A 22,978-nucleotide genomic window follows, 5' to 3' on the forward strand; every position below is an offset into this window, starting at 1 on the left:
GCTCCTGCCCATTGAAATCAATGGGACGGCGCGGCTATACCGCCGGCAAAGCGCCTCTGCAGAGGAGCATTGCGGTGGTTTTTAACCATTTCTCGGCCGCTAGTGGGGGGGGGGTAAAACCGCCCCGCTAGCGGCCGCACAGCGACGGTAAAGCGCCACTTACAATGGTGGCGCTTTACCGCCACCGCCCGCCCCAGTGTGAAAGGACCCTTACTCAATGATATATGGAGAGCTGTTTACCTGTACAATCCTATGTTGTTGTTTTTTTTTTGAATGTACACTCTATTTATGTTCTTGCTCAAATACGTTCATACAAAATGTTTTTTTTAACAAAAAAGAAAAGATATCATAAAATATTTACGAAAATGTGAGGGGGTGTACTCACTTTTGTGAGATACTGTAATTGTTTGGGGATTCAAATTTATTTTCCAGCTAAAAAAAAAAAGCTGATTTTAACATGTACTATATGTGAACATTTAAAAAAAAATGCCAAGCTGTTTATGTAAGCAAAGGAACGTACTCTACTCAAAAATTAGCACTTCTTTTCTTTTCAGGAGGTGAGTCATCTCTGGTCACAAGACATCTCTAATGATGTCGGGGCTGCTCAGTCCCTACGCCCCTTTCTGCTGGCGTTCTCTGGCTATAAAAAGGGACCGACTTCCGCACTTCCTCAGTCTGAGCTCTTTCTCCCAGCTGGGATATGATCGGGAGATCCGTCTTATTGTTCTGCGTCTTCTGGGTGTTTGCTGAAGTCTCTTCCTCACCTACAGGACACAGGACAGGTAAGTGCCTGAATTATAATCTATACGGGTCTCACATACTTCCAGTTAACGTGATGTTTTTATTTGAAGAGCAAATTACATACAAGATACACAAATCAATAGTACAGTGGCATTATGTTCGGGTTACAGCAAAGAAGTCCATATAGAGGGAGTATAGGACAGGGCATATATATACATAGTGTCATACTGCTTACATGCAGTTGGGCAATAGGGGGGACATCATATATTCAGATTTTTTTGGGTCTCACATACTTAGTTAACAATCTTATAGCGAACTGTCTGACCTTCACATGATTTGTGTTTAAATAGCCGCAGTGGAGGAGATCTTAATAGACCCCACAATGTCCCTATAAAGAGCACCTGTCACCTGCCCATAGTGGGTATGTTAGCACCCTTATGATAGCAATAACGTTAAAAAAAAATAAAATAAAGTGGGTATATATATATATATATATATATATATTTGTAAAAAACTAAAGCACCCTTGCACACACCCATATAAAAAGCACAGTGTAAGGGTCTAATATATTACAATTATAATATTATTTTTTATTATATATTATAAATATAATATTATTTATTATAAAATAATAATACTATTAAAGCACCCCCATCACCCTTGCACACACCCCATATAAAAAGCACAGTGTAAGGGTCCTTTCACATGGCCGTCCGATCAGGTCCCCCTGTCAGTTTTTCGGGCGGACCCGATTGGACCCTCCTTTCACCCCTATGGAGAGGCGGATGTCAGCGGTGACATGTCCGATTCGATCCTGTCGGCCAAATCCAGACAGATGGTGGTCCTATTTTCCATCCGTCTGGAGCAAGGATCTCCAAACTACGGCCCTCCAGCTGTTGCAGAACTACACATACCACGAGGCATTGTAAAACTCTGACATTCACAGACATGACTAGGCATGATGGGAATTGTAGTTCCTGAACAACTGGAGGGCCGTAGTTTGGAGTCCCCTGGTCTGGAGGATCGGATAAGATCAGGTGAAAAGGGACAGGCGGTCCATTTTCACCCGATTTCCCCATCTCCCATGTCCGTCTCCACTCTGCACAGTCAGCGGAGACAGACCTGGCATTTGGTGTAAACAGAGCCTAAAGTCTCGTACACACGGTCAGATTTTCGGACGACCGAACGTCCGTTTTTTTGTGGCATGCTAGTCTCATGTTGGAAATGAAGAGGTTACTCACCATACGGAAATTCTCCTACGACAGAATCCAACTTCAGAAGTGACGCCATGTGTTGAATAGTTTTGTATGTATTCTTTCTTTTCTAGTCTCGCTCTTACAATTTTTTTTCCATACAAAAAACCGCACTAATGAAACAAAAAATCGGACGTTGAGTTCACATCCGACAAAAATGTTAGTCTGCCGAAAAACCGGAATCGGCTGTCAAATTTTTTTATGCAATCTTGGTTAAAGTTTTTTTTCAAGTGACTTTTTGATGTTGTTGTTTTACTATTGATAAGTGCGCTCCCACCCTCCCTTACATTCACATTCTGATTATTGATCATCTCTACCATCCTACATTGATGGCCTTTAACCCTTTCGCTGCCAGAGCTGCTTTTATGGGGTTTTTTTTGGACATACACTATATTGTTAAAAGTATTGGGACACCTGCCTTTACACGCACATGAACTTTAATGTCATCCCCAGTCTTAGTCTGTAGGGTTCAATATTGAGTTGGCCCACCCTTTGCAGTTATAACAGCTTCAACTCTTCTGGGAAGGCTGTCCACAAGGTTTAGGAGTGTGTCTATGGGAATGTTTGATCATTCTTCCAGAAGCGTATTTGTGGGGTCAGGATCTGATGTTGGACAAGAAGGCCTGGCTCGCAGTCTCCGCTCTAATTCATCCCAAAGGTGTTCTTTCGGGTTGAGGTCAGGACTCTGTGTAGGTCACCCAAGTTCCTTCACCCCAAACTCCTGCATCCACACTATATTGCACAAATTGGGGAAGGGGGTGGGGGATGAAATTTTAAATGCTTGGGTGTAACTTTAATTTTTTACACTTTTTCTTTTTTTTTTTTTTTTTTTTCTTTTCTAAGTGATGCATTTTTTTTTTTTTTTCTTTTCTAAGTGATGCGTTTTTTTTTTTTTTTATTTTTTTTTTTTTTATTTGTTTTTTTTTTTTTTTTTTTTTAGTGGACAGGTTCTCTTTTTTGAGACATCAAGGTTCTAAAAGATTCCTGATGTCCCACCTGCCCTCCAAAGAATGATCAGAACGAGTCAGTATCAGGAAGGGGAGATCCGCAAATAGATGTTCGCTGATCTCCCTTCTCGCTTCCCGGTGGCACCATGCTTGTCCCAGGTCCGCTGATGGGTACCCAGGAAACATGGTGGACAGTTGCTGGGTTAACAGTCGGCTTGTCAAGTCTACACACCCACTAAAGACACCAACGTTGGTGGCAGTAAAAGGGATAAACTCCAGCTTCTGTAGACTTGTATGGTAGAACTACAAACCTCAGCCGTCCTATGAGGTTTTAGCCAGAGAGACCCTCTGAGATTAGTGACTACATTTGACATACAAGAATCATTCGGTCTGTAGAAGAAGTTCAGAGGACAATAAATCTGCTACTGCTAAATGCTCCTTACTACTATCAATGGTCCTCCTGACTTCACCCTTCAGTACTAGTTTTCTCCAGCAGCTTCCCTGATGGGGCCCCAGCTCCTACACTACTCATAGGCTGCTATAGCTATTGTTATGTCATCTGTTCCAGTCTCCCCTCTATTTATGTTGGAAGCGATCTCATGAATCATTTCGCAGTGCTTGTCAGCAATGGCTCAGACAGAACATCTGCAGGAGGTAGAGGATTTTAGTGCAGAGGTTTCCCTGCTATGCTCATTGCCGTCACTGGACAAAGTATCTCAATTTTTGTTAATCTCTGCTTCAGTTTCCTGCTCATTAGGGTACTCATTTATTCTTGCATTGCCCTCTGAAGAGCAATCCACAGTGGATTGCTTTTCAGAGGGTGTTTGAGAGGTGCCTGTGAGGCGGTAGATCGATTCCCCGCTGCCTGCTTTCACTCTATAAAGCCCACACACCCACATGCAACACTTGAATTGGTTGCGTTCAGTGGGGACTATGAACAGGGGGTGTCATTTTGGCTATGCCATGCGTACAACCCATCCAGCTGCTGTTGCATTTTGGGGTGTTGGTAAAACCATGGCTCAACCACCCATTTTTACCCCTCCCTCCAACCACAAGTGTAAGCTGGGCCTAAGATCCTCAAAAAAACTATGTGCTTTTATCCTGCAAACTATTAGCAGCTTTCTAAGTTACTGATTTTGAGTAAACTACCAATCCCATCATGCCATACGTAATGAAGATGAACAAAGGCAGACATGTTTAAAATCTAGACTGTGTTCTCTCTCTCCCTTATTTATTAATGACACCCTAAATGCGACTAGCAGAAGCTCACTGCCAAAGAAAAAAAAAATTAAAATGCAGGCACATTTGTTGCACGTAGGGCAGCCTATTCAAGTGAACGGGATGTCTCCTACGCTGTGGTGCAACAAAAAGAAAAATGTGAATAAGTGCAATGTGCAGGTGTGAATGGGGCCTTAGACTGGAGACAAGCAACACCTGAATACATACCATATAGGCTGACCCAAATATAAGCCGAGGCACCTAATTTTACCACAAAAAACTGGAAAAACGTTTTGACTCGAGTATAAGCCTAGGGTGGGAAATGCAGCAACTACCAGTAAATTGCCCATGAAATGCAGCCTGCCAGTGCCCATGAAATGCAGCCTATCAGTGCCTATGAAATACAGCCTGCCAGTGCCCATAGGTGCCCATGAAATACAGCCTGCCAATGCCCATAAATGCCCATGAAAAATACAGCCTGCCCGTGTGCATCAATGCCCATGAAATACAGCCTACCAGTGCCCATGAAATACAGCCTGCCAGTGTGCATCAGTGCCCATGAAATACAGCCTACCAGTGCCCATGAAATACAGCCTGCCAATGCCCATTAGTGCCCATGAAATACAGCCTGCCAGTGCCCATGAAAAATACAGCCTGCCATTGTGCATCAGTGCCCATGAAATACAGCCTACCAATGCCCATCAGTGCCCATGAAATACAGCCTGCCAGTGCCCATGAAATAAAGCCTATCAGTGCCCATGAAATACAGCCTGCCAATGCCCATCAGTGCCCATGAAATACAGCCTGCCAGTGCCCATGAAATAAAGCCTATCAGTGCCCATGAAATACAGCCTGCCAATGCCCATCAGTGCCCATGAAATACAGCCTGCCAGTGCCCATGAAATACAGCCTGCCAGTGCTCATCAGTGCCCATGAAATACAGCCTGCCAGTGCCCATGAAATGCAGCCTGCCAGTGCCCATGACATACAGCCTGCCAGTGCCCATGACATACAGCCTGCCAGTGCCCATCATATACAGCCTTACCAGTTCCTGGTAGATGTCACGATGTCCCGCTGTGTCAGATCTGTATCGCCGTGCAGCCGCGGTAACAATGTCCCGCCTCCTATGACACACGGCACAATGATTCCTAGCAATGGATCACTGTGCGGTCTATCACAAGAGGCGGTCTAGGAGGCGGGACATCGTTATGCGGCTGGACACACAACATGGGAGGGAGGGGAAACTGACAGGGGTGCCGGGCCGATTCATGAGCGGCACTTTTTCGCATCCATTGCGGGACATTTTTTCTTAAGTTGACATTCACTCGACTACAAGCCGAGGCAAAAAATGGGCTGAAAAACTCGGCTTATACTCGGGTATATAACTTGTTACAAAGACATAAAATAACTATGTAACTGTTACTTTGTAATAATATAAATAATATTACTTATAAAAAATAAATAATATTAACAATAATATTACTGGCCACTCCACACTTCACCTGTAATGAAACAGAAAACAAATGATTAAATAATAGAAAAAGGAGAATAAAAATATAGAACACTATAAAAAAAACATGTAAGTTAATCTTTTTTTTTTTTTAAACTGAGTTGATTGAGAATACATTGCAGATAGAAATAGTCAGAGAATAGTGCTCAATGGTGAAATCCCTTCAGCTTTAACTGCCTACGATCTCTTCTTAAACAGGGAATGTGGTCAGGCAGCAAAAATCCTAACCGATCGGCGGTGTGACCACATTCATACACAGGGAGGATACTACATATAAATGGATTTTGCACTTGCCACTCTGGAGTGTCCATGTTGGTTAGATTACAGAAACAAGTCAGTAATATCATGTTGGTTCCCCACAATGGTGGTCACACAGCAGATAAGTGAGAATTTCTGGTGACTGACCACATTCCCTGTTTAACCACTTCAATACCAGGCACTCCACCCACCCCCCACCCCCCCCTTCCTGCCCAGGCCAATTTTCAGCTTTTAGCGCTTTCACACTTTGAATGGCATTTACTCAGTTAAAAAGCTCTGCACCCATATGAAATTTTTATCATTTTTTTTTCACAGAAATAGAGATTTCTTTTGGTGGTATTTAATCACTACTGGGATATTTATTTTTTGCTAAACAGTTTTGCTCAGTTTCACAGTTTCTGTGATGAAATTTTGCAAATAAATAATCTTTCTTTATAAATTTAGGCCAAAATGTTTTCCGCTCCATTTCTATAGTGAAAATAATCCAAATCGGTGTATATTATTTAGTCTGTAGGAAAGTTATAGAGTCCACAAACTATGGTGTATAGATACAGTATCTGAAAATTGATCAATCCTGATGTACTGATGACCTATTTCATTCCTTGAGGCCCAAAAATGTCAGGACAGTATAAATACCCCCCAAATGACCCCTTTTGGGATGTAGATGGTCCAAGGTATTTAGTAGGAGGCATGGCAAGTTTTTTAAAAGTTGTAATTTTTTGGAAAATTAAGAAATAAAAAAGTGTTTTCTTTTTTTTTTTTATAAATGTTTTACATACTGTTACCAGTGCAGTACAATGTCATCATATAACTGGTGTGGCGGTGATCAGAGACACTGACTGGTGACAGTATTTAACCGCTTCAATACTGGGCCAATTCTGACACTTTGCTCCTACATGTAAAAATCATCATTTTTTTGCTAGAAAATTATATAGAACCCCCAAACATTATATATGTTTTTTTTAGCAAAGACCCTAGAGAATACAATGGCGGTTGTTGCAACTTTTTATCTCACACAGTATTTGCGCAGGAATTTTTCGAACGCGTTTTTTTGGGGGAAAAAAACTGTTTTGTGTTTAAAAACAAAACAAAACAGTAAAGTTAGCCCAATGTTTGCATTTTGTGAAAGATGAAGTTACGCCGAGTAAATAGATACCTAACATGTCACGCTTCAAAATTGCACACGCTCGTGGAATGGCACCAATGTTCGGTACTTAAAAATCCCCATGGGCAACGCTTGAAATTTTTTTACTGGTTACATGTTTTGAGTTAGAGGAGGTCTAGGGCCAAAATTATTGCTCTCGCTCCAATGTTCGCGGCGATACCTCACATGTATGGTTTGAACACCGTTTTCATATGTGGGCGGGACTTACGTATGCGTTCGCTTCTGCGTGCGAGCATACGGGGACAGTGGAAACGATACTCAAGAATTCTGCAATGAGTTATCAGATTTCTTCATCGACAAAATCGACAACATTCGGAAATCAATCCATCAGAAAACAACGATCATCCTCACTGAACCAAACCAAAAAGAGGATATCGACACGAACATCACTCAACCACCGAATTTCATTTTGTCCCCAATCACCATAGACACAACCAAAAACATCATCAGAAGCCTTCGAGACAGCACATCACCGAACGACATCATCCCCACTAAACTGCTTAAAGAATGTTCCGACATCTTGGCTCCTATCCTAACACAGCTCATAAATCAATCATTCAAAGAAGGGACTGTGCCAACCTCCCTCAAGCAAGGCATCGTCAAACCTCTCCTAAAGAAAGCCAATCTCGACCCTAAGGACCCTAACTGCCGCAGACCAATAACTAGCCTCAACGCCATCTCCAAGATTATGGAGAAAGCGGTAGTACAACAGCTACAACGCCACCTGGACACACACCAACTCCTGGACCCTCTGCAATCAGGCTTCCGCCCAGGCCATGGCACAGAAACAGCACTTCTCAAAATATGGGATGATGCCCTTGAAGCAGCAGACGACGGAGAACAGAGTCTCCTGGTACTGTTAGACCTCAGCACAGCATTCGATACAGTAGACCACAATACTTTACTCGTCCGCCTCGCTGAAGTAGTAGGAGCTACAGGTTCTGCTCTAAAATGGTTTACATGCTTCCTAGAGAATTGCTCCCAGACAGTGAAACTAGGAACATTCACCTCGGAAACCCGGGCAGTCTCCTGCGGAGTCCCTCAAGGATCACCCTTGTCACCAGTACTATTCAACATATACATCCGCCCACTTCTCAATATCATCAGGAAAACCGATCTTTGTTTCCATTCATACGCTGACGACACCCAACTCTACCTTCGTATCAACGGACAAAAAGACCTTCATCAGCAATTACAGAAATGCCTCTCCTTAATAGACGACTGGATGACCACTAGCTCCCTCAAACTCAACGGATCAAAAACAGAACTACTTCTCCTACAAGCTAACAAAAATTCCAAAATAAAGACTACATGGACACCGCCCACCATCCTTGGACAGACCATCTCCCCAAGCACCAAAGCCAAGAGTCTTGGAGTCATTTTTGACTCAGGAATGACAATGGATGCACAAATAGGATCAGTGGTGAGCGGATCCCACCATCTCCTCCGCCAACTACGCAGACTAATCCCCTTCATCCCAGAAGAGGACAAAGTGGCAGTTGTGGGAACAATCATCAATTCCCGACTCGACTACGCAAATTCGCTCTACGTAGGACTACCCCAATATCAGCTTGCGCGCTTACAACTCATCCAAAACACGGCGGCAAGACTGTTAACAGGAAAAAAACCCTGGGAATCCATCTCCCCCTCCCTAAAGAGCCTACACTGACTAACCGTGAAGAAACGGATCACATTCAAGACCCTCTGCATCACCCACAAATGCGTACAAGGAAACGCCCCACCATATCTCCACGAGAAAATAAAACACTACACCCTGAATCGCAGTCTTCGATCAGCTAACCAAAACCTCCTTACCATTCCCAAATACCGCTACAAAGCAAAGGGAGAACGAAGATTCGCAGTCCAAGGACCTCAACTATGGAACGCTCTTCCTACCAACATCCGCATGGAAGAAAACCACCAGGCCTTCAGAAAAAAACTAAAGACCTTCCTTTTCTGAGAAGCTGACATCAGAGAATGCATCCAGCGCCTTGAGGCGATTCAGTTCGCATTTGCAGCGCTTTATAAATCATTCATTCATTCATTCATTCAGTGGCACTTTAAAAATTTTTTTTTTTTTATTGTTAATTATATTTTATTTTTTTTTATTTTGACACTTTTTTGAAAAAAAAAAAAAATTGATCACTTTTATTCCTATTACAAGGAATGTAAACATCCCTTGTAATAGCAATATGACATGTCAGGTGCTCTTAATAGTGAGATATGGGGTCAATAAGACCCCATATCTCACCACTAGGCTGGGAAGCCTGAAATAAAAAAAAATAAATAAAACGATCGCCGCTTCCAAGCCGAAGCGGCGCCGTTTTTTTTGAATGGAGAGGCCGGGCGTGACGTCATAACATCGCGCCCGGCCTCCGACGATCATAGAGACTCCGGGGACCATCTGGTCCACCGGAAATCTCTATGATCTACATCCGGCGCCGGCGGATCCACTCTCCGCCTCACCGATCGTAACGGTGAGTCGAAGCAGGCACCGGAGGGTGGCGGGAGGGGGGGACGTCCACTCTCGCCTCCCATAGGAACGATCAAGCGGCGGAACCGGCAATATCTGAATGATGTCTGTAACTATAGGCATCATTCAGATATACCTGCTCAACTTCAGATATAACTGAATCGGCAATATCTGAATGATGTCTGTAACTATAGGCATCATTCAGATATACCTGCTCAAAGCCAAGGACGTCATATGACGTCCTTGGTATTGAAGTTTAAAAAAAACAAAAAAAAAATTCATACTTTTTTAAAAATTTTTTTAATAAAATTTTGTTTTTTTTATTTAATTTTTTTTTTTTTTTTTTTTTTTACATACTGTGACCAGAGCAATTCAATGTTTTGATAGTAACACTGTACTACTCTGGGGACGTGATCAGGATTTTTTACATGCTATGATTGCTTTGCTATAACAGCAAATTTTATCGTTATAAGCAACCATTTTGGCCACAGCTAATGACATGGGCTGCGATTGGCCCTGTACCATGTGATCACTGTGACCAATCACAGAGATCAACACAATAGTACGCAATGAATGGCATAAATCAAAGCCATTTATTTGTGTACAAATTGTCATGTGATCTGCTGTGTTAGGACACAGTGATCACATGGTACAGACAGTGGGCCAGTACACTGATCTGTCATCCGCTGTGTCTGGTGAACACAGTGGGTGACAGATCAAGCCAGTGCGCAGCCTGTGGGGTGCACACGAGGCACGATCCTGGAGGACTTCATATGAAGTCCTCTCAGGATAAAAGGGCTCCCCCTGGTAAAATGAGGTCATAGGGACTTAAAGTTGAAACGGGGAGAAGTCGAGTGGATTTAACCATTGGACACTATTTCACCTAAAGGGTTAAATAAAGATTTTGATTTGCATTTTTTTTTTTATAGCTTTTAATCATTTTCTATAGATTTTTTTTTATTAATTTATGATTTGTTTTCTGTTTCTTTTTTGCTTCTTCTTTCTTTTATAAGAGGTAAAGTGTGGAGTGGCCAGTAATATAGCGATTTTGTAATGCATTATATCATTGGATAGAATAATGACTTATGGAAGAGAATATAGGTGTTGCTTGTCTCTGGTCTAAAAGATATCTGTAGGCTAAGAATGGGCTTTTAGATCCAAAGGGGTGCGTTTGAAAACAATAGTGGCAAGTTGCACTAGCATGAAGCGAGCCTTACAAGGAATCCTGCTGTATCTATGTTTCACTCTTGATGTCCCTAATGAAGGATCCTAACGGGTCTGAAACTGTTGTACTAATGAGTTTGTAACTCTTAAATAAGCTTACAAGGTGCTACAGATTGGACTATTTCTTGGTGTATGCAATGGAGATTGGGTGTTGTCTGTCATCTGCTGTGCACCAAGTGGACTGTTTTTTTATGTCAGGCGTGTGCTGTCTTGACTAGCCTGCAATTGTTCTACATATATATTGTATGTACAGGACACCAGGGATGGGTCCTGGATGATATGATACCCCATTAGAGTTATGGTTATGGTCACTTTGAGGGGGAGGATTTGAATGCAGTTTTGAATACTCAGGGGTTCTCACACATTACATGGTGAGGGGTTGCGGTGTAGTCCAGCTGAAAGAGAGGACTGGTTTACAGGTCTCTCTGGATTGGTAAGTCCACACTTTGGGACCCGGAATTCAGCGACTTGAAGAGATTTTGGATGGGAAACTGCCTCTACAGGGACTTGTTCTGAAAGGGTTAACCCAACTGCAGGGGAGGCCTCAGAAATGAAGAGGAAACAAGACCTGGGGGGGGGGATAGGTGATCTATACCACAGGCTTCTTGAAAGAGAAGTCTGGTGGATCTTTAACCTACAAACTAGAGTGCCTTCAGGAATGAATTTCTGTTATGATGTTGATCTTTTTCTCCAATAGATCTTGTGATATTTTGTGATTCACTTCTTGATTTGTATTTATTTTTTTATATATTGTAAATTATCTTGTTCTTCTATATAGATCCATGTTCTCTTCTCAGTGATTTATGTCATGACAAGTTTTGCAGGTCACCACTCCCTGAGAACCGCACACCTGCAGCAGTGTTTTTTGTTTATTTTCAATTACTGACATCATTCAATTAGTGGGAGTGACTTGCATTATCTTTATATTTTTCCTCTATGTTGTGTTTTTATATGGTGACTATGCAGTGAACAAGGCTTGTGCCAAAACGCTTTACCCGTCACTTTTAATTGGTCATGTTGCAATAAAGCTTACAGAAGAACTCCCAGAGTTGCCAGCGTTTTGTTTTTATGATTGACGTACTATTGTTGGATGAAAGGAGGACATCCCGAGCCTGAGCACCTGGAGTAGGCGTTTTGTTTTTCTATTGCTCTACCTGAGGCTTCACAGTCAGAGCGGTGCTTTTCTTGTATGCAGGTGGGGACATAACCCTGTTAAGGGACACGTTTTACAGGCGGTGAGCCGAAAGTTTTATTTTACTTTTTAATTTTTTTTTTTTTTGTACCAGAAGCTTGGACTGTTTTGTTTCCTGTTTGAAAGGACAATAACTCCTGTTTGCTTTTACAAACGGCTGGTTGGTGATCCTGTGCTCCCCATATTACTATATATACAGTATACTATATATTTATTTCTGTACATTCATCTGGAATTACTGCAAATAACACATTTCAGCCAGGGGTTATTGTGTTCCATTCTATCTACCAATGATTAAAGTGAAATGAGTCAAGGGTTCCCAAGCCATGGAATGCTTCTCTAGAGAATATTTTCTCAACCAAGGTTCCACTAGAGCAGGGGTCTCCAAACGTTCGACTTTCACCAGTTACTACCCTTCAAACTTTAGAGGGGGCCAGACTGTGGCTAGTTGGAACAGAAAATGCCTTGGCTTTGGTGGGACTAAACAATGCCACAGGTTGGTGGTCAGTGGGAGTAAAAAAATTACATTATTGGTGTCAGTGGAAGAAATAGTGCCACATCATTGGTGTCAGTGGGAGAACTAGTTCCCCATCTCTGGTGTCAGTGGGAGGCATAGTACTCCATTATTGGTGTCAGTGGGAGGAATAGTGCTCTGTCTTTGGTGTCAGTGGAAGGGATAGTACCTCGTATCAGTGGAAGGAATAGTGCCCCAAGGGCCAGATAAAGGCAAGCAAAGGGCCACATCTGGTCCAAGGGCCATAGTTTGGAGACCCCTGCTTTAGAGGTTGCTAGGGGTTCCTTGAGCAATTAGCAGCTTCTGCCTCTCGGATGAGTAACCACTGACACCAATGATCTGTTTAGCTATCAGTAATGGAATTACGATAATTTTCTTCCCACTGATCACCAATGTAAGGATCATTCTTCATCCCAATAAGCACAACTGCAGGGGGAGCATTCTTCCAATTGATCACCAATGTAAGGATCATTCTTCCCACTGAACACCAATATAAGGGACATTCTTCCCACTGAACACCAATGTAAGGGGCATTCATCCCACTGAACACCAATGTAAGGGGCATTCATCCCACTGAACACCAATGTAAGGGACATTCTTCCCACTGAACACCAATGTAAGGGACATTCTTCCCACTGAACACCAATGTAAGGGGCATTCATCCCACTGAACACCAATGTAAGGGGCATTCATCCCACTGAACACCAATGTAAGGGGCATTCATCCCACTGAACACCAATGTAAGGGACATTCATCCCACTGAACACCAATGTAAGGGGCATTCTTTTCACTGGCCATTAATGTAAGGAGAAATCTTCCCAGTGACCACCAATGTAAGAAACATTCTTTATCGCACTAAACACAACATCAGGGGGAGCCTTCTTTCAATTCATCACCAATGTAAGGATCCTTGCTCCCACTGATCACCAATGTAAGGAGCAATCATCCCACTGACCACCAATGTAAGGGACATACTTCTCACTGGCCATTAATGTAAGGCAGTGGTCATCAACCCTGTCCTCAGGGCCCGCTAACAGGCCAGGTTTGCAAGATAACTGAAATACATCACAGGTGATATCATTTGCTGCTCAGTGATTGCAGTATTCTGGTCTGCTTCTCCCCAAGGTAATACATAAAACCTGGCCTGTTAGTGGGCCCTGAGGACAGGGTTGATGACCACTGATGTAAGGGGCATTCTTCCCAGTGACCATAACACTAATGTACAATGAACTGTAGATATAACAATTAGTATTGTTTCCTTGAGACCAGAAGGTTATTTCAAGGGTACCTCTGTGTTACAAAGGTTAAGAAAGGCTGCTCTAGGGTGTTGTATCTTTTAGACAACAGATCACTCTTATTACAATCCCTATGCTCTCCTTTCATTTATAGGTGATGATGTCACACATTTCCTCTCCATCCCAGCTGGTTCCTTTGCTTATTTGGAAGAAACTGAACTCTGCCAAGACATGGAGAACAGAAGCTATGAACTTTATTACGGAATAGCCAAAATTGGTTCCTTTGACCTGGGTATTTGGGAAAGCCGTTTACAGTTCAGGAATCGTGTTACATTCATCCCCAAGAATTGCATGTTCATAGTGCATAATATGAAGGTGGAAGACACTGGATTATACAGAATTATTACAATGACTGTTGAAAATGATAAGCTAAAAAGCCATGAAATAAAGTTCCATATTAATGTCACAGGTAAGTCAGGTGAGCCTTTGTATTTATGCCTTAATCACTCCCATAATATTTTATGTGTATTTAAAGTGGATGTAAACCCAATGTCATCCTTTCTAAACTACTGCCATAGGGGTTATCTATAAGGATAAACATGCCTCTTGCATGTATCTTTACCTGTCAAATGTCTCCCCTCTGTCTGTTATTAGACCAGAAAAACTGCAGATTCTGTGGGCGGGTCTGTTGTCTGGCGTTCGGTGGGTGGAGTCGTGATGTCAGTAGACTCCCCGCCCACCTCTACACTCCCCTTGTCAATATGCATTTTCTCTGTGTATTTCTAACACTGAACTTCTGCTGACCTTCTGTTATGATCTCTAACATCCAGTGAAAAGACAGGAAAGTAACCACATGACTTCAGCATGCCAAATCATGGTGAGGTGTGGAACAGCTAATCCTTGCAGAGCTGCTGAAGAAAGGAGTGGGGGAGGGAATTAAAAAATAATGCCTGTGTCTTAGGCTGGTGCACGAGATGTAAATCACCTGTCACTCACAGCAAGGGGGAGGATTTGACAAAGTTTTTTTCAATTTGTCAAGATTTTTCTCACTGAACAATAAAAGAAGATTGCTCAGAGATGGATTAACTCTGTGTGGCAAGACTGGGCTCAAATGATAGGAAATCTTATACTCTACAGTATGATAAAAACATTTTTTTCGGGTTTACATCCACTTTAATGTATTTTATGTATGTTATTTACCATGTGTAGTCACCCAAAAGCCCGGAGACTACTGCTGGGTGCTGCTATGTTGTATGGGATGTCAGAAACGCCAGTAGATTCATTGCTGTCACTCTATACATTCCCCTTACTCCTCCCCAGAAGCTATGTAGGGCAGTGAAGGAAGGAGTAGAGGAGCTGGGCCAGCACAGACAGTAATTAGACCCTCCTAGAAGTGAGAGTACAAGGAGGGAGGGGGCTGGACTAAGGAATTGAATTTTCCTGGAGAAGTCACTTTTTTTTAGCAAGTACAAGGGCACATTGCAAGTCCCTGGGAGGGGCAGCACTAGGAGCCAATTTGGATTCTGCTGCATGCACATGTGGCGACAGGAAATGTGCTGACAGGAGGGAAAAGAAGAACTTTTCAGGTTGATGCTGCTACTTTCCTATTCAATCAGCAGGCATTTGGTGGGGGAAGTGACACCACTGTATTCCTTAATTTAGCAATCCCTAGATTCCTTAAAGTGCATCTAAAGCCAATTAGGAGGAAATCCAAAATTATGAGTTAACATTAGAACAAAAATAGAGGGAAATCTTCCAAAGGGGACACCTGTTTCTCTAATAACTGACTAGGTGGAGTTCTCTCATGTTAAAGAGATTTCTTTTCACTTCCTAATGTGCCTATAGGAGAAGATGTAAAGATACATTTCCCCAATGGGACACAGAATTCAGAAAACAAGATCAACAGGGTTTTACCCCATTGCCTACTCTATTCAAAATAAAAAGTTTTAGTTTTAGATATCCTTTATTGTGTATGCTCTAAACTAATAAATCTTGTAAGAGAATTAAGGAAATGGTGATTATAATTAGTTGATAAATGTAAAAGTAAAAATTGACCAGATAATGGGGGTGACTAGGCTGTGGAAAGGGGGTGGTCTCCGCCCTATCACTGGTACAAATAGGATATGTTGGGCTGGTAGCCCTGAGTGGAGATATTCCCTCTGCTAAGACCTCAACAAGAGATTGACCCAAAAGAAACTGCCCCTATTATCCAAAGGCTAGTTGGTTATGTTTCTTCCCAGGCCAAACGTTCTTCGTAGACCAAAAGTCCTCCCTTGACCCCAAACTATACCTTAGACTGGGTTCACACTCATCCATTGGGATACATTTGCGTGTTGCAGTGCAATTTAATTTAAATGCCATCCTAATGCAGCTTCAACGCACATGTGTAGCAGAGCACCATAAGCAAATTATTTCACTATCGTGGGTTGTGGTGCACTGCATTGCCAAAAATGAAACACGGTCTAGGAGTTTAGAGGTTACCTGTGTGGAAATAAATGTTGGGGTTCCCCACACTCAGTAGAGCTGAAGAAGTGGCTTGGAGAATGTATAAAAAGTCTTCAACGTTATAGAACAAGTCCAGTTTAATGTGACCAACTACTAGTAGATATACCATGACCTGGACACATGAGAACCTTCACAGACCATCTACTAGTAGATATACCATGACCTGGACACATGAGAACCTTCACAGACCATCTACTTGTAGATATACCATGACCTGGACACATGAGAACCTTCACAGACCATCTACTTGTAGATATACCATGACCTGGAAACATGAAAACCTTCACAGACCATCTACTAGTAGATTTACCATGACCTGGACACATGAGAATCTTCACAGGCAACTGCTATGCTATGCACATAATGTATCCTCATGTACATTAGGAATATAAAGAAAAAGCAAAGAAGGGAAAATCATTCCTAACCCTGAATTGCTAAAATAGTTTTATGGAGACCCTGTCCTTTTCCTTTGGCATGTCATGACCAATTGAATAAAAAATTAGCTGCGTTGTCCCTTTTTAAAAGTGACACAAATAAACAAATTTATGAAAAACCACACCACATTTGTATCTAAATATGCAACTATAAACATAATTGTGCAAAATCATATAAAACTGTAAATACATCTGATGCACAATCTCTTTAAATATGTCAAAGAATGTACATCTACTTTTGTGGTTGACGCCCCTCCATGCCCCACCAGCTGGCCCTACAGATGGTGTTAACCCCATAAAGCCCGTAGGATCCTAAATGGTATTGTTGGCTATTTTATTTCCATTTTTATCTTCAATTGTCTACACATGACTTTGCTTTTTGATGGAATAAAAGATTTTCTTTATTTGTGGTCCTATTGACTTTTTCACCATTATAGATCCAGTTCATAGGCTCATTAGTATCTTTTGTACTTTTGTAGTGAACAATACAGCCTTGCATCACATTATATAAAGTGCAAGCATTATAAATAGTGCAAAAAAAAAAAGCCCACATATCATGTGATTAGGCTGTGATAACACACCAAATGTAATGCTGTGTCCAATTTATGTTCCACCACCAGATTGCATACCAGTTCCTTACTGGATTCAAATGGCCTCCCAAATGTGAGGTCCTAAGCACTTGATAGAAAAATAGACTGTGCCCCAAGGATGTCCCCTGGTCCTTTGCCGCGCTTTCACTGAGATCCATGCTGAGCTCAAATATTGCATGGACAATCCAAGGCACATAAGCGGAAATAAATAAACTGGATAGTGTGATACCATTAAAATCACCAATTTATTAAAAGAAAAAAAAAATATTCACAAACATATAATAGCAAGCAGCATAACAGCACATCTTTTGAGCATAATGAGGTCTCAACCAAAACTGCTCTGATGCATTTTGTCAGACCGAACTTCTTCAGGGTAGTGTATACCATCCATTCCTGGTCCCTTGAATGGCCTCTCTTGGGTTTGATGTTCAACAAACCTTACAAAAACAATTAAGTTCTGTCTGTGATACATTTTATTTATTCGCACTAACATCTAAATTTTCAGGACAAGCTTTTTGGGGTGTACCCCCTTCTTCAAGGTCCCAACAGTACTGCTGTGACCTTGAAAAAGGGGGCACACCCCAGAAAATGTGGATGCCAGTGCAAATAAAAGACGTGGCACACACAGTACGTAATTGTTTTTGTAACAAGTGCGCTAATATGGCTACAATCACCTCAAGCAACAGAACTTGGACATTTGTAGGTGCCGCCATGGTGGACCTACTGTAATGGCAAGGGCCCCAGCAGACTTAGACCTGTCACTACGAAGACTCTGCAGAGAAGTTCAGCCATGTAAAGAGTAACAGCTTCATGAATTAGCAAATGTAAAGCCAGAGCTGATGTATTGCTTAAAGCTCGAACTTGAAGACAAAAATAAAAAAGCAAGAAGGAAACACTATAATATACTACTATAAGAATTAATTTTGCTTTGCTGCTACAATCCTTTAGAATTAAAAAAAATGAGCTCTGGTGACCGAGTCTCTAATTTAGTTTAAAAATTTGTCTTGTACATTTTAACTTGTGTTCATGATGGTAAGCATTAGGGGTGCGCATCTTCACTGGCCTCACGATTCGATTCGATTACGATTATCCGGTCCACGATTCACGATGCATCGCGATTACTGCGCACGGTTTTCATCCAAAAAATTCAAGCAGTCAGAAGAACTCAATTTTCTAAATTGTATCTGTTCTTAAAAAAAGACAACACTCCCTACATGTAGCAAAGTGTAAACACAGCAAACAACTTAAAGAGGAGCTCCAGACTGCCCCCAAATGACTACAGAAGATGGTCAGAGACTGCAGACATGATACAGGAAGTGATCAGAGACTGCAGACATGATACAGAAAGTGATCAGAGACTGCAGACATAGTACAGGAGATGATCAGAGACGGCAGACATAGTACAGGAGATGATCAGAGACTGCAGACATGATACAAGAGATGGTCAGAGACTGCAGACATGATACAAAAGATGGTCAGAGACTGCAGACATGATACAAGAGACGATGTATGCCTTTTTATTAATTATGGTTTATGTATGTCTTATTGTCTTAGCGACTGATTCACATGATAACAAATTCATTGATACTATTTTTTTTGTATGATTTATGGTTTTGCTTATTACTGCCCCACACATGCAATGCATGGCTGCATGTGTGAGGCAGTGATGAGCAAAACCATAAATCATACAAAAAAGGGTATCAATTTCAAATCAATGAAGTTGTGATGTGAATCAATCAATAAGACAATAGACAAATGGCATACATAAACCATAATTAATGTTATGATATTGTATTGTTACATCGTTCAGTATTTCCATTAATAACACATCGCTTGTTTGTGATCACTAGGGCGATCAATCACAAATTGCTATGTGTATGATCACCAGATATGGGATGGGGGGGGGGGGGGGGGGATACAGATCAGGAACATGGAGTGTAATCAGAGGGAACCGAGTAATGGAAGTGTGCAGTGTCGGGGTGAACGGAGCACTGGGGCGGAGGAGAAGAGATCACAAAGTAACAGAAGAGGCTCAGAACTTGTTTTGTGCCCCCCTTTGGCATCGAAAGTGGCATAGTCCTTCCCCCTCCTTGTACACAGTGAATCTCACCCTCCGTTACACTCACTGGTATCATCCGCGGCGGCTGCAGTAAGCCGAGATAGCAAGACAGACACAAACACAGCAAATCCCATCCATGTTCCTCCGCGATCTTCACCCTGACCAAGAGTGCACAGCACGTAATACTGCCTTTCAGCCCCGCCTATTAGTGACGAGGCCATTTGCTTCTTTCATTGTAACTTTTATCACCTCCCATATAGACTCGCAGCACCAAGCTCAACGACGGGCAGCTGAGGATGACGCCAACGGGGGGCGGGAAAAAAGGTGCGGCTAATGCCCACGGCTCCTTCGGCTGCTTTTGGCTTAGTTCGGACTCGGAGGCAACGCATTAAAGCGGGGCGCGGGTGACGCCATCAGAAAATCGATTGTGCAAGGTCGTAGCATCGATGCCGCATCGTGGGTGGTCAAATCGCGATGCATCGATGCTGCGATTAATTTCAACACCCTAGTAAGCATCTATGATATGCATTAGCTAGACATACATTTAACTTTTATGTTTGAAGATTATATTGTGTTTGTGCAATCTAAATAAAATTGTTATTTCTATATACAGTATTTAATTTAATACATTATAATTTAATTTTTAAATTATTTGAAAAACACTTATTTTTTTTTTACATATGACTATTTTTGGGATATTCTTTTACAGACACTGTATCCAGGCCAACCCCAACTGAAGTGCCAATAACGCAAGAACTTGTCAGGAATAGAACAGGTATGGATACAAGCTGGGGACGTATAAGCAGGGCTTTTTTTCAGTGGGAACGTGGGGGAACGCAGTTCCGGCACCTCCAGCACTGAATGTGCTGTGTGTAATGGCAAGGGGTGCTGGGGCGGGCTGTAGAGTCTATTGATGCTGGCGGCATCTGTTGTTGCTGCTGGGGTGGTATTTTGTTGTGGGGGTCCGTTGTTACTGGGGGGTCTCTTGTTTTTGATCAAATCTATTGTTGCTGGGGGGGTCTATTACTGCTGGGTGTGGGGGATCTATTTTACTACTTTTCTTGCTATCATTAACAAATTCCATACAAATTACTTAGCACCACAAAACGATACTTGGCTCTGTATTCTCTAAATGGGGCAGTACTGGGAGGTGGGTGGGGGATGAAACCAAGGAACGTTGCTCAGGGGTGGGTAGGGGGTGGAGACAAGAAGTGGCTCAGAAGGGGGGGGGAAGTTCCTGCACCTATTCTCTTAGAAAAAAAGCCCTGCGTATAAGCATAGGCGGGATTTCCCCAGATTTTTGATTGGATTGATAGTGATGGTGTGATAATGTGAGCACATCACTTTTTTTATATTATTGCGAAGTGCAGTACTACTTCTATACATATACAGGTATTTGAGAATTGGTAAGCGTGACTACTAACTGCTGCCAGGTATATTGAATGATATTTCTTAATACTATATAGTTTTAGGGGTTCTTGCAGAAATTGTTGTTTTATGTTATTTGTTTTTTTTTTTTTATTTATTTTTTATTTCACTCCAAACGTTTAAACATCCAATCATTTGCAGAGAATTAAAAAAATCAGGGTTTGAGGTGATCATTCATGTTAAATTATGCTATACCTATTCCAGGCTCACAATCTCATTGGTGTACATCCTTTCTGCTGACTGTCTGTTTTCTGTTTTGCAGCCAATGTCCCGAGATTTTTCTCTGCCTGCTTGTCAATGGTTCCAACGGGAAATGCTTTCTGTTTCCTGTTGCATCAGTTCCTGTACTGGCTAGGTAAGGTCAATTTAAAAAAAACAAACCTTTGTGTGATTTTAAATGTTATATTCCGTTGTATGTCACATAAACATAAATATTTTTTGTAAGTTAAAGGTTCAGGCAAGCAAGAAATATATATATATATATATATATATATATATATATATATATATATATATATATATATATATATATATATATATATATATATATATGCCACTCAAGTTCCTCCTCCCCAAACTCGCTCATCCATGTCTTTATAGACCTTGCTTTGTGCACTGGTCCAAATCATTTGGTGGAGGGGGGATTATGGTGTGGGGTTGTTTTTCAGGGGTTGGGCTTGGCCCCTTAGTTCCAGTGAAGGGAACTCAAGGCGTCAGCATACGAAGACATTTTGGACAATTTCATGCTCCCAACTTTGTGGGAACAGTTTGGGGACCTCCCCTTCCTGTCCCAACATGACTGCCCACCAGTGCACAAAGCAAGGTCCATAAAGACATGGATGAGCAAGTTTGGGGTGGAGGAACTTGACTGGCCTGCACCCTATAGAACATCTTTGGGATGAATTAGAGTGGAGACTGCAAGCTAGGCCTTCTCGTTCAACATCAGTGCCTGACCTCACAAATGCGGCTCTGGAAGAATGGTCAAACATTCCCATAGACACACTCCTAAACCTTGTGGATAGCCTTCTCAGAAGAATTGAAGCTGTTATAGCTGCAAAGGGTGGGCCAACCCAATATTGAACCCTACGGACTAAGACTGGGATGCCATTAAAGTTCATGTGCGTGTAAAGGCCAGCATCCCAATTCTTTTGGTAATATATAGTGTATGTGTCATCAAGTTCCACTAATCCAACGTGAGTGAACAACATACAAAAAGGGGAATTGAATAGGGATTATAGCGGTGCCTTATACAGTATATAGAAGATTTCAGTATTTTACTCAAAACATGAAAATGTTCTTATAACAAAGTGAACAACACTTCACACCCAGGTGCATACCCCACTCTCAGGCCACTTACCAGCTAGTAAGACCTGGATGGATGTATACCCTGATCCGGGGGTTCAGGAGAGAGTTACCATGCAACCAAGAAACATACAAACTGTGCAGTGCTGTGATATGTGCAAAAAAAAAAAAATATTGTAAATAAAAATAGTCCTTCTGTATTATTTAAAAAAAAACACAAATCATCCAGTGATCTTAATATGTGCAAGAATGTTCAGCCATTTTATGTAGCTAGGCTCTGAGGAGGGGGGTGCACCCCCGAAACGCGTTAGCTGTACTCCGTGTTCTGTGCATGTCCATGGACTGTGTTTATGGCCTTTTGTCAGTTGCATTTTGTGAGTACCCACTTTTATACAAAAATTTCTTATTAAATTATATCTGGTAATGCACTAGGTGTGCACGCCTTCCATTTCTGTTTTTCTTGTAGTTCCTTTCTGATTACCCCATCTGAGAAGGCAGCATCCACCTAGTTTTGGGATACTATATATAACTTTCACACCACCATTTTATCTGACATCTGTTACTCGACACCTTGGAAGACCTATTAGCGCTGGAAGTGATTGTGTTTTTTATAAAATGCATGTAAAATCAATGTGACAAATCTGACATCGCCACTTGAACCTCCGATGTGGCGGCGCAATGTTCTGGCTCTTAAATCCTACCCACCTAACCAAGGCAGTTCACATCAAGCTCAGTATGGGATGCAAGCAAATGAGAAACTCATAGTGTATTAAGAAATTTCAGCATTTAATAAAGGTAAAACTACTTACAATAAACAGGAGTAAAGTTGCATATAACACATTAAAGCACGTTCACCACCGCAGCGGGCATGATGACATCAACGCTGTAGCTCCAACCAATGCGTTTCATCCAATAGAACGTCATCAAGGG

General features: G+C 41.8%; 1 protein-coding gene across 1 annotated transcript in view; it reads left to right on the forward strand.

The window, feature by feature from the left end:
• Nucleotides 1-672: 672 nt before the first annotated feature.
• The window catches only part of LOC141121201 (uncharacterized), a 38,718-nt gene continuing 16,412 nt past the window's right edge, over nucleotides 673-22,978 (forward strand). Inside the window, exons 1-4 of the mRNA XM_073611067.1 lie at nucleotides 673-782; nucleotides 13,885-14,199; nucleotides 20,028-20,093; nucleotides 21,009-21,101. Of these exons, the coding sequence (XP_073467168.1) occupies nucleotides 701-782; nucleotides 13,885-14,199; nucleotides 20,028-20,093; nucleotides 21,009-21,101 (556 nt within the window). The 5' untranslated portion in view covers nucleotides 673-700. The remainder of the gene's footprint in view (nucleotides 783-13,884; nucleotides 14,200-20,027; nucleotides 20,094-21,008; nucleotides 21,102-22,978) is intronic.

The sequence above is a fragment of the Aquarana catesbeiana genome, linkage group LG01 (assembly GCF_042186555.1).
Source record: "Aquarana catesbeiana isolate 2022-GZ linkage group LG01, ASM4218655v1, whole genome shotgun sequence".
Lineage (NCBI taxonomy): Eukaryota > Metazoa > Chordata > Amphibia > Anura > Ranidae > Aquarana > Aquarana catesbeiana.